This window comes from Sciurus vulgaris (genome assembly GCF_902686455.1).
Source record: "Sciurus vulgaris genome assembly, chromosome: 11".
In the NCBI taxonomy this organism is placed as follows: Eukaryota; Metazoa; Chordata; class Mammalia; order Rodentia; family Sciuridae; genus Sciurus; species Sciurus vulgaris.
Genome location: NC_136472.1, coordinates 13155631 through 13167570, shown reverse-complemented (window position 1 = coordinate 13167570; position 11940 = coordinate 13155631). Strand labels below are relative to the sequence as shown.

Here is an 11940-nt window from a genome sequence, read left to right as displayed (position 1 = left end):
GGGCCTGCGTAGGAATCTCTCCCCGCAGCCTCCTTAAAACGGCCTCTGCCTTGTCTTGAGGCAAACGAGGGGCCGTCCCTCTCCTGCCTGCGTTTGCTCTCTCGCCATCTGCTCACCCGCTGCCACCCTGTGGGGAGGGTGTCAGAGTCACCTAGCAAGTTCTCAGCCACCTCCCGCAGTTCCCTCCGGGGCCTCTGCGGCCCTGCTCACCCGTGTCGGGTCTCACCTCTGAGACACCCGTCATCCTCCAAGGCCACAGCCTGGCCTCCTCCGCCACACTGCCCTTCTGACCCTCCTGACTGCAAAATAGGTGCATCCCGGGCTGTGGGTTGGGTCTGCGTGAGCTCTCCCTAAACTGCCAAGGACGGCGCCCCAGGGGCTGTCACTGGGTGGGTGGCTCAGCGGTTGGTAACATGCCCGTGTCAGGGTGCTTTCTTTGCCTCTGTGCCAGGGCAGGGGTGCCGGGTAGACTCCTGGAGGCCAGGGCTGTGCCTCTCCCTCCCTCCCTCCCTCCCTCCCACATGCAGCAGCGTTGGGCGTGTGGCTGGTTGGTTGGGATGGCCCAGAAGCCAGGCGGCTCTGGAAAGCAGCAGATGGGCTCGCCCCGAGGATGGGGGAGAGAGGTTTCTGAGTCCCAGGAACTCTGTGACACTTTCCTGCTTGTGATTGCCACCTAACCTGCCGGCGGGCAGAGAGCCTATTTTTGCAGGTGTTTTCTCCTCTCCTGAGGATCACGAGGTGTCTGTTCTGTCAGCCTCCTCACCTCCAGCCCGGGAGAGATGTTGTTCGTTACGCACACCCTCCCTTCTGGGCCGTCTGTCCGTCCCAAAGGGGCCCAAAGCCCTTCCTGACCCCAGAGAATATCCACAAAGGCACCCACAACCCACCGTGGGTCCCAGACGCAGATTTCAACGGTCCCCATGAAATGACAGCTAGGCAGGCAGAGTGGTGAGCCTTCCCAAGTTAAGTCCGTTCCTTTTAAAGATCTTGCCCTTTTATCCTGCAACGTCCTTCCTGCCTTGCTGCTGCTAAAACATCCTTCCCAGATGATCGCCAACATGGCCTTGTTTTTAATGAAGCTTCTTGGAGGAGGACAGGGTTGGCAGATGCAGAACCCCGTTGGTTCTGAATCTGAGGATCTGGGAATGCCTAGCGTTTCAGAATCATTACTCCAAGGAGTGAAGTGCACGCGTCGGTCCCTCACTCCAAGAAAGTGCGGCTTCTAACCCAGAAGTGAGCGAATCCTGTAATGTCAGCGACATTCCTATTGAGAGGAAGAGGCCCATGGATGGGATAGAGAGATGGAAGGAAAGGGAAGGAGCCAGCAGGAAGCAGCTAGAAGAGAGCAGGCTCCGAGGTCCCCTGCTTTAGGTCCGTGTCCTCCCTGAAGATGTCACGTCCCTGAGGTCCCCAGTCAGGGACACTCTCCTGCCTCCCCCACCTCTCTCTTCTAGCAGTGGTCCCTCTACTTTGCAGAGACTCCCAGTCCCTGAGCTCAGTGCACACAGTAAATGCTCAATAATTGTTCGTTGGACTGAATTGCAAATTTTTCTTGTTTTTCCTTCCAGACTCAGGCTCCTTGAGAGCATAGACCCTGTTGTCTGTGTGAGTGTGTGTGAGTGTGTGTGAGTGAGTGTGTGTGAGTGAGTGTGTGTGTGTGTGTGTGTGTGTGTGTGTGTGAGACATATATTCATTTTGGAGGAGGCAACAGTCAGGAGAAGTCAGGTTATGCTGTTGTAACAAACATCTTAACACAACAGAGACTGAACTCTCCCTCGTGTTCCACGCCCCCTGAGGTGCTGCTCACTCAGGACCCAGGGGAATAGAATGCCCTCTGCGTGGAACATTGCTAGTCACTACGACACAGTGAAAAGGAGCTCTGTGGGGTCCTGCACTGGCCACTAAACTCTCCGCTCAGACACTGTGCATTTACATCCACTCACTGATTTAACCAGAACAAGTCATGTGGCCACACCAAACCCTAAGGCAACCAGAGTGTGAGGACCAAAGCAATGGTCAAAGAACAGCATGATGGGGACAGGCAGCCATGGGGACAAGTGCAGGCTTTGGCAAGGACCCATTTGGACTTGAATCCCCACCCTACCAAGTCCCCCTGAGCATAGCCCCTCACTGCTCTTTTCCTATTTTCAAGAACGTTCTTGTCCATTTTTGCACTTGATCCTATCAACCTCTGAGACAAGAGAGTAGCTGTGTTAGCCAGCTTTCCATCACTGTAACAAATGCCTGAGATAATCAACTTATAAAGACAAAAGGTTTATTCTGGCTCACAGGTTTGAGGGTTCCAGTCCATGATCCATCAGTTGACCCCATTGCTTCTGGGCCTGTGATGAGGCAGCACATCATGGCAGGAGCACACAGCAGTGGAAAACTGCTCCCCTTAGAGTCAGGAAGTAAAGAGGAAGAGGAGGGTCCAGGATCCCACAATCCCCTTCAAGGATACACCACAATGATCTAAGGACCTCCCACCAAGCCCCCCCTGTCATTTTGTTTTGTACCACGGATTGACCCCAGAGACCTGGAACCACTGAACCACATCCCCAGACCTTCTTATTTTTTATTTTGAAACAGAGTCTTGCTAAGTTGCTCAGGGCCTGGCTAAGTTGCTGAGGCTGGCTTTGAACTTGTGATCCTCCTGCCTCAGCCTCCTGAGCTGCTGGGATGACAGGCAGGCGCCATTGTGTCCGGCTCCTGAAATCTTCTTTGACATGATATACATATGTACACATGCACATGTGTGGGCACGTGTAATACATGATCTATATGTGTGCATGCCAGTTGCTCAAAGTGAGCAGCCCGCGTGCGTCCTCCGATGCCCTGAGAGCCTGCAGACTGCAGTCCTGCCAAGGCCCTCAGCCCAGGGGTCTGCCCACAATGGCAGGACCATGGCGTTGGTGTCCTGTGTGTCCTCCGGGCAGCCTCTGCCATTCGCTCTGTGACGGGTCTGACCTCTGTTGGAGGACAGGCTATGCGAGGGTCAGGGGACCAGAGGGAAGAGCAGCAGGGGCTCTCAGGCGAGGCTTGGAGCGACGGGGCCTCCAGAGGCTCCAGGGCACACTGGCCAAGACTCCGCTGTCCTGAACGTTCTCTGTTCATTGCGCGTGACTGGTCTACGCGTATTCAATTAAGAAACTGTTTCAGGCCATAGCGTTATCACGACCCCCTGCAGAGGGTGGTGCAGGAGCTCACTGGTCATCCTGAGGGGCTTATGGACAAGGCTTCCCCCAGCCAGGGTGCTGTGACACTTGTGACCGCAGGGACAGGTCTCCATTGGGATCATGCAGCACTGACGTGGTTGGGGCTCTCGTCTCCATGACCTCACGCTGAAATGGTGATTAGCAGGCGGGAGCGTTGCTTAGAACAGGGTTGGCAAGCTTTTTTTTTTTTTTATAAAGAATCAGTAAATATTTTGGGCCTACGGAACCTCTCAGCTTCTGTTGCAAGCAGGAAACTCCTCTGCTGCAGCGCAGACAGGCGACACACACACAAACGGGCGAGGCTGTTTCCCTGAAACTTTATTGACAAGAGCGGGTGGGGGACCCCGTGCAATCAGTGGGCTGCCTCGTGCCATCCCTGTTCTTAGAATACCGCCTGGCACATAGTAAGTGCTCAGTGAAATTCACCCACTGCTTTAAAGAACGGCTGTGTGCGTTGATTATTTGCTGGGCAAGATGTGAAACTGCAGTGAGCTGCCCCACCTTTCTGTAAGACAAGGGGAACAACGGCTGCTGCTGTAGTCTGGACCTCGAATGCTCACCTGTTAAAGGCCTGGTCCCTGCTTGGGGCTCTTGGGAGGTGGTGGAACCTTTAAGAGGTGGGGCTTGGCCAGGTTCACGCCTACAATCCCAGCAGCTCAGGAGGCTGAGGCAGGAGGATCACAAGTTCAAAGCCAGCCTCAGCAACTTAGCAAGGCCCTAAGCAACTTAGCGAGACTCTGTCTCAAAATAAAAAATAAGAAGGCCTGGGATGTGGCTCAGTGGTTGAGGGCCTCTAGGTCCAATCCCTGGTACCAAAAAAAAAGAAAAATGAAAAGATTTCAGGGAAAGAGTGTTGTAACAGGGCTGGGGAGCTAGATCAGTTGGTAGAGTGCTTGCCTTGCAAGCACAAGGCCCTGGGTTCAATCCCCAGCACTGCAAAAATAAAAAAATTTTAAAAAAGAGTGTTGTAACAAATCAGCATAAAGGCCGACTTTGATCAGGCGCTATGAGGCTGGCGCCAGTGTTACTATCGCCACTTTACTGGTAAGGAAGCTGAGGCAAGAGGAGGCGACAAAACCCTGCTTCTGTCTTGAGCTGCCCTGGCATGCTGAACTCTGCTCACTAAGGTCAACAAGAAGGCCGACTCTTTTCTTAATTATTTTTTTATTTTTACAGACTGCATTTTGATTCATTGTAGACAAATTTTTCATATCCCACCTCCTTTCCCTCTAAGTCATCTAAAGTTCCTCCATTCTTCTCTCACCCCCCACCCCCGTTATGTATCAGCATCCATTTGTCAGGGAAAACACTTGGCCTTTGATTTTGGGGATTGGCTTATTTCACTCAGCATGATATTCTCCAATTCCATTCATCTATCTGCAAATGCCATAATATTATTCTTCTTTATGTCTGAATAGTATTCCATTGTGTATATATACCACAGTCTCTTTATCCATTCATCTGTTGAAGGGCAGCTAGGTTGATTCCACACTCTAGCTATTGTGAACTGAGCTGCTATAAACATTGATGTGGCTGTGTTACTGCAGTTTGTTAATTTTAAATCCTTTGGGTGGGATATCCAAAGAGTGGGATAACTGGGTCAAAAGGTGGGTCCATTCCAAGTTTTCTGAGGAATCTCCACACTGCTTTCCAGAGTGGCTGCAGCAATTCGCAACTCCACCAGCAATGACAAAGTGTGCCTTTCTTCCACATCCACGCCAACATCTATTTTTAATGGTGTATAATCCAGCAGATTGGTCACTCTGCTGTTTCCTGGCTAACTCATCTCCTGACATCTGGTTAATGGGTGGTTTCTCTCTAAAATGTTTTGCCAGACCAATCACATCTAATGTTTCCATAATCTGTGTTTATCTTGGCTACATAATGATGGTCAAAGAGAAAAGACCCCACAGCAGGAAATGACCCCCAGGGAATTATTGGCACAAGTTCAACAGCTGCAGGCTGAGAGGCAGGAAGGGAAGAGTAAGTGCTGAGCGAAGGGTAAAACTAGCACTCTGGCTACGCTCTGCCTTTGCACTAACTGTGTGTTCTTGGGAAAGTCACTTACCCTCTCTAGGGAAATGAAGATGTTTAAATATCTGCTCCTTCAATAGGTTCCACTTGGGCTGGGAGTGTAGTTTGGTGGGGGAGCTCTTATCTAGCATGTAGAAGGCCCTCAGTTTGATCTCCAGCATCACAAAAATAAAGGGAGGGGGGGATTGTCCTTCCACATAATATAGCACAGAGTTCAAGAGCAGGATCTCTGACATCCAATTGACCTGAACTCAAGTCTCAGGCTTACCTGTAAGCGCTTAACCTGGGACCTGCGTCCATTCTTTAATGTTCCGCTTCCTCAGTATGATCAGGGACTAAGGCAGCACCTGGCTTCTAAGGAAGGACAAGAAGCCTTGTGCCGATGTGTAACCACCACCGGTACCATTATTATCTCCCGAGCCTTTGCTTCCCAGGCCCCCTGAGCACGATGTCCGCGCCTCCCGCTAGCAACGGGGTGTTCGTGGTCATCCCGCCCAGCAACGCCAGCGGCCTCCGCCAGCCCCCCGCCATCCTGCCGCCCTCCACGTGCCAGCCGCCAGGGATCGTGCAGTTTGAGGAGCCACCGCTGGGGGCGCAAGCGCCCAGGGCCGCCCAACAGCCCGACCTGCGTCCCGTGGAGACATTTCTGACCGGAGAGCCCAAAGCTTTAGGGGTAAGAGGAGCAACTCCAGAAGATCAGAGGCATAGGTGCTAGGCAGGTAATGAGCGCCCAGCACCTGTGGACACGACCCACCCAAACTGGGATGGATGAGGGATAGATGGGGAAACGAGAAAGATGCTCAAGGCGATGTTTATTGCAGACAGCAGGGAACAGGAGGGCACGTGAGGCTGTCGGGGCAGTGTTGGGAACCATCGAGTTGAGACCAGGAAAACCAGGTAGCGACACAGAGCAACCCTGGAGAGCCAGGGATCAGATCACGAAGCAGACGCAGCCCGCTGGGCTCTTTGCCCTGTGGGTCCCGTAGGCTGCAGGGAGCTGGCTTTCTCTTAAAACTGTCTTTTATAGTTGTTATAATGATGTGACCTCAAAAGAACGGAACCTGAGTTTCTTTGCCAGTCGCTGCCCTGAGCTGGGTGGGCAGGGGCCGGCTGCGCTTTCCTCCCTGGCCGGCAGGGGGCGGCGCGGAGCCGACGGCCCCCGGGTTGAGTCCCCGCTGCTTCCCTCAGACCGCGCAGATCCTCATCGGCCTCATCCACCTGGGCTTCGGCAGCGTGCTGCTCATGGCCCGCCGCGGCCACCTGGGGATGCTCTTCATCGAAGGCGGCGTCCCCTTCTGGGGAGGAGCCTGCGTGAGTTCAGGGCTATCTGGGGGGTCCCGCTCATCTCGCCTGGGCCCTTGCTTCACCCCCACCACTGTCCTGGGCTCACTTCCTCCTAGCTGGGGCCAAAAGTGCTTCCTACAAGAACCAGAGCCTAAATTAACTCCTGACCCCACACCTGAGCCTGTCAGCACCTATATATGGAAAGTTCCAGCAAACAGCTAGAAAAGACTGCCCAAAAAACGGTGGGATGAAGGGGAATGGCCACCTCCCAACCCCTGTGCCACCTGGAGCCCAAGGCTCACCCCACATCCAAACCCCACCTGCAGAAGAAACCCCTTGGTTCCCTCTGAGAGCCAGGACCCAGTCTTCCATGAGCTCCATCAGGGAGTCTGACCAGCTCAGAAAGCCCTGAGCCGGGTCCACTGACCGTACCCCACAGCCAGCTGCCCACCCTTGCTGGAGGACCAGGTGAGGGGCTCCTTATCATCTCCAATAGGCAGGGGCCTTTCAGTGTTTGCAGAGTGAACGCTGTTGTTGGCGCCTTTGCCAAGACTTTGGGGTCAGGCCAGTGGGGTCTGAATCTTGGTCCCCGGGCTTGTTATCATGAAGTCCTTAGGTAAGTCACTAAACTCAAGCCTCAACATCCTCACTTAAGAAGGGGGCTCCTAGAAGTAGCCCTGACTCTTCCACAGTTTGCTGGGGAAATCAAGAGAGAACACAGATCCGAGCCGACGACTAACCCTCGAGTTCGGCACCTGATGGGGACTATGATTTGTGAGGATTCCCCTCCAAGAGGCACGAGGGCCTCCTGGAGAAGCAAGTGCAGGCACACTGGCTTTCTTCCCCTGTCCAGGCGGCCTCCAGCAAGAGCCCCAAACCCCCAAAAATGGGACCCAGAGGGGCCAAAACTGCTGACACACCTTTGCTAGAGCAGGATGGTCACCTGGCTATGCCCTAGGGAGAAGCTGTGGTTCCCAGTGACCCAAAATTGGAGGAAAATACGGGGAAATTGGAGACACTACAGGAGAAATCACAACAGGAAGAAAGAAAGGCATCTCTTTCTTCTCTGAGCGCCCTCCTGCCAGGCTCTGTCACCCACTGTGCCTCACAAAGACTCGAACATGGCGGAAGGGAAAAATCAAAATGAGAACCTGCTCTTCAAGCTCAGGAGGCACCAGGGTCAGGAAATCCAGCAGGACACACATCCTCGACCTGTGATCATTACATTGCTACAGGTACAGCTGTTCTCAGAGGCTTGAAGGAAGGTACAGAAGGAAGGAGACAGGAGGGCTGGGATATGGTTCTGGCTGGTACTCCCTCTCTGTGTGACCCTGAGCCAGTCACTGCCTCCCTCCGGGGTTCAGCTTCCTGATTGGTTCCAGCGCCATCTTGACATTCCCACTTGATGTTGAAGAAGTGACTCCATAAATCAAAACTAAACTCAATTTCTGCCCTGTGTCCAACCCTATTCCTCCCTACCTCTTGGCAAGACATCCCCATCCATCCAGTTGCCAAAGCCAGAAACATCCAGGTCACCCTGGACTCTTCTCTTCCCCCACCCCCACATCTGCACACCAGCAGGCCATGGGCTTGCCCTCCAGAGCAAGGCCCGAGCTTGCCCGCTTCCCCTCCCCAACCCCACCACCCTGGGGCACCCTTGTCTGGACAGCTGTGGTGGCCCCCTCCTAGTGCTCTGGCTCCCTGTAATCCAGGCCTCTGAACCTCACAGCCTCCCTCTGGTCTTCCCTGTGACCCGTCCCGGGATCTCTCCAGCGTGGCAGCAGAGTGCACACACACACGCTGCTGGGCCCAGAACTGCAGAGTGCCATTGCAGCCTGCCTGAAGTTCAGCCAGCCACAGAGCCAACCTAGATCCACCGTGAGACAGCTGCACGGCACGTGGGCCGTGATGCGGCCTAGCCGAGCTGTCCTGGAGCTGGCCTCAGCACCCCACAAACTCTGCCCCTCTTGTCGCACCTCCGAGGCCGCTCCTGCCTGTCCTCCAACATCAAGTACCCCAGTGGCTCCTCATCGCTACTCCCTGTAGTGTCCGTGAGGAGTCTGTGCTGCCCCAATGGAGCATAAGCCCCAGGCGAGCGGGGCCCGATTCCTGTCGGTCTCCGGCTGCCGTGTTCTTGGCGCGTGGCTGGACGGAGTAGATGCTGGCTAAGTGCAGGTTTGAAAGGAACAACATCTTCCTCATGAAGCCGGGATATGATGTCAGCGAGATATTGACCTCGTAAGCGACGGCCTGAATTCCCGGGACAGACCCTTACAGACCCCTTTAGACCCTTGAGAGAAACTCCAAGGTGTCTGGCCAGAAGGCAGACAGCTTGGTGGCCAGGAAGCAGCTGCCGCCCTCTCCCTGGCACCTGTGGCTTGCGCACAGAGCCCTGGCAAGATGGGCCCTGAACGCTGGCCCTGCTGAAGCCTCACTGGGCCCCCTCTTTCCCACACAGTTCATCATCTCTGGGTCCCTCTCTGTGGCAGCCGAGAAGAACCACACCAGCTGTCTGGTAAGTAGGAGTGGAGCCGGGGGGCCAGGGGCAGAGGGCCAAGGCTGGATGCCACTCAGCTCTGCCCCTCGGGTCACTCACTCACTCAGCTCATTCAACAACATTTCCTGGGCATCTGCTAAGAGCCAGAGACAGGGCAACCCCAGGCAACCAGACATAAAGTGCACGTGGACAGGACAAGAGAACCAGGACACCCTTCCGAAATACAGCCCAGGGTAGAAAGTGGGCATCCAGGGATGCAGCGCTCACGGTCACTCGGAGGCAGGAAAGACACACGAAGGTGCCCTGGGAGAGCAGGCAGCCATGCTGGGCCATGGCGGGTGGACAGCTCTTAGGATAGCCTCCACCTGGGGCTCTTTCCACAGGGAGATGGAGACAGAGGCCCACTGCAAACCCTGCCCAGGGAGGCCACAAAGGTGACCAGGCCCTTCTCCCTAGCAGCTTCCAGAAGGAAAGGGAAGCAGCAGGGCATCCTCCTGAGGCCCCAGGGAAGAGGAGGAAAGGAGAACAACCAAGAAAAACGCCACACGCAGGGCAGGGTGGGCCACTGCCGCCACGGTGCCATGGCCATGGAGGCAGGGTGGAGGAGGCTGGGCATGCCAAGCTGCTGCCCTGTCCTTCGTCCTCTCTGCCTCTTTCCCCTGGTCCTTCCCCTCATGTCTCTCTGTCCTGCAGGTGAGAAGCAGCCTGGGGACCAACATTCTCAGCGCCATGGGGGCCTTTGCTGGGACGGCCATTCTGCTCATGGATTTTGGTGTCACTAACTGGGTGAGTGGTCAGATGCCCCCAGGGTGGCAGAGCCACACCCAGGAGGGCACGAGAAGTGAGAGTTTACAGCCCCAGGGTACTGACGGGCCTTCAGTCCTGATAGATCCCATAAGTGTGCTGACCCCACGACCTACCCCAAAAGTGGGCATCAAGGGGAACAGAGGCAGCCTGGTAGGGTGAAGTGGGTGCAGGGCTGGCGGCAGAAAGTATGGCCCCGGGTGCAGTCTGACCACCAGGCACTTTTGCAACAGTATTCTCGTGGGGTGGGGTGCTCATCATAGAATTCCTGACTCGCCTTGACTGTGAACTTGGGTCCCCAGGATGTGGGCAGGGGCTATCTGGCCGTGCTCACCATCTTTACCATCCTGGAGTTCTTCATTGCAGTCATTGCCACCCACTTTGGGTGCCAAGCCACACGTGCCCAAGCCAACACGGTGAGTACTCCCACCCCCCACCCCCCCACCCCCACCCCACCCACCCCCCCGCGAACTCATAAATGGGCCTCTAGGGAGGGATGGGCTCTCTGCCTTCCTTGCCATGTGTAAAGGTCATGCAACGCATGACCTTTACACATGGATGAGGATGGGACTGTTCACCTCGTGGCCACAAGGGGGCGCCGGCACCGCGGCGGCGCGGAGCCTGGAGGCGGAGCGCAAGCCTGGGCTGGGATCCCAGGGACTCTCCAGGAGCAGTCTCGGGCATCGGAAGGGGCAGCGTGACTCTGGTGGAAGTTGAGCTTATTTACCAAGAAAATGGAGGACAGAGAAGTCAAAAAGGGAGCGGTGGGGGGCATTCAAAATTGAGGAACCAGTTAGAGGGAAAGCTGCCTGGGCAGGAAAATGAAGCTGGGAATTGCTGCGTGGGTGAGGCTACCGACGTCTTGAGCAGGGGAGTGAGCTGGGCTCAGGGGAACAACCGGGAGGATTTGTCCAGTGCAGGGCTGGAGGCCAGAGCTACGGCCTGGCAGTTCCTCTGAACGGAAGTCCTCAGTCAGGACAGGGACAGTCGGGAGAGAACACAAGGAGGCTCAGCTCCTAGAGAACGGGGATTTTTGTGTGCTCTGCGCGGTGCTGTGTTCCCAGTGTCTGGATCGGAGTTGGCCCCAGCAAATGTTTTCTGAAATTTAGTTGAATGAATGACAAGTTCCGCGCTTGCTGTTCACGCCGGCAGGATTCATTTCGAGGGCGCTGTTCTCAGAGTGCCCACGAGAGGGCACTACTGCAACACCCCCAAGGTTCCAGAGCCCTCCAGGGCTTTCACTGGGTTCTTTTTCTTCGCAGTCTGTGATTTTCCTGCCAAATGCCTTCAGCACAGACTTCGACATCCCCAGCCCAGCAGCCTCCCCGCCCCCTGCCTATGACAATGTGGCATACATGCCCAAGGAGTCCTCTGAGTAGCCAGCTGTGACTCACAGGTTGGAGTCCAGCCTTTACCCTCTCCTCTGATTCCCCACCCCACCTTGTTCACACAGGGCAGCCCTTCCCCAGCTGTCCCCTTCATGCCACACATATCCTGGCACTGAGTGAAGCGTTCCCTAGTGGTTTCTTTCCTAAAAGATGCCAGGCTGATATCCAGGGTTCATGCCCCTCAGTCCCTGAGCCCTTCCAGGGATGCCCCTGTGCTGCTCTGCATTTCTCTCTGCTCATTAGGTAAAACCCTGACCTTGTTGGAGACTCCGACTGAGGCCTGGCTGAGCCCACAGGCCTTCAGAAGTTCATTAAGTTCAGAACCCAGAATGTTCCAGAATGGAGTGGTACACAGTGAAGGTGGCCTCCCTTCCCAGGGTGGCTAGGGACCCTTCTGTGCCTTTCTGTGCTCCTCCCTGACCCCCACTCCCTGAGGAACAAGGATGTCCCTGAAGGTTTCCATGGGACCTGGATCTCCCAGGGATATGGAGACACTTCCAGCCCAGTATCCACAGGTCCCGGCATATGGTTTGTCTCATCCGTACCACAGAGGAAAATAAACTGTGTGGCTTAAATTTCAAGCTTGTCTCATTGCAGTGACTTACTTCATAACCACAGGAACTTCTAAGGGTTGTCTCAGGTATATCAGAGGTCCCAGGAAGGGAGTGGGGAGGAAATCAGGGAGGGAAAGAGAAGGAGAGAGGGAAGGAAGAGGGAG

At 55.1% G+C, this 11940-nt stretch overlaps 1 protein-coding gene across 1 annotated transcript; it reads left to right on the top strand.

Moving 5' to 3' along the window:
- Positions 1–5697: 5697 nt before the first annotated feature.
- MS4A15 (membrane spanning 4-domains A15) lies at positions 5698–11729 on the top strand (the record flags this gene model as incomplete). The annotated part of the gene is made up of 6 exons (XM_079103635.1): positions 5698–5922; positions 6438–6560; positions 8992–9048; positions 9724–9816; positions 10137–10250; positions 11097–11729. 6 exons carry the CDS (start codon positions 5698–5700, stop codon positions 11211–11213), a joined length of 729 nt encoding a protein of 242 aa, XP_078959761.1. The 3' UTR covers positions 11214–11729.
- Positions 11730–11940: the final 211 nt, after the last annotated feature.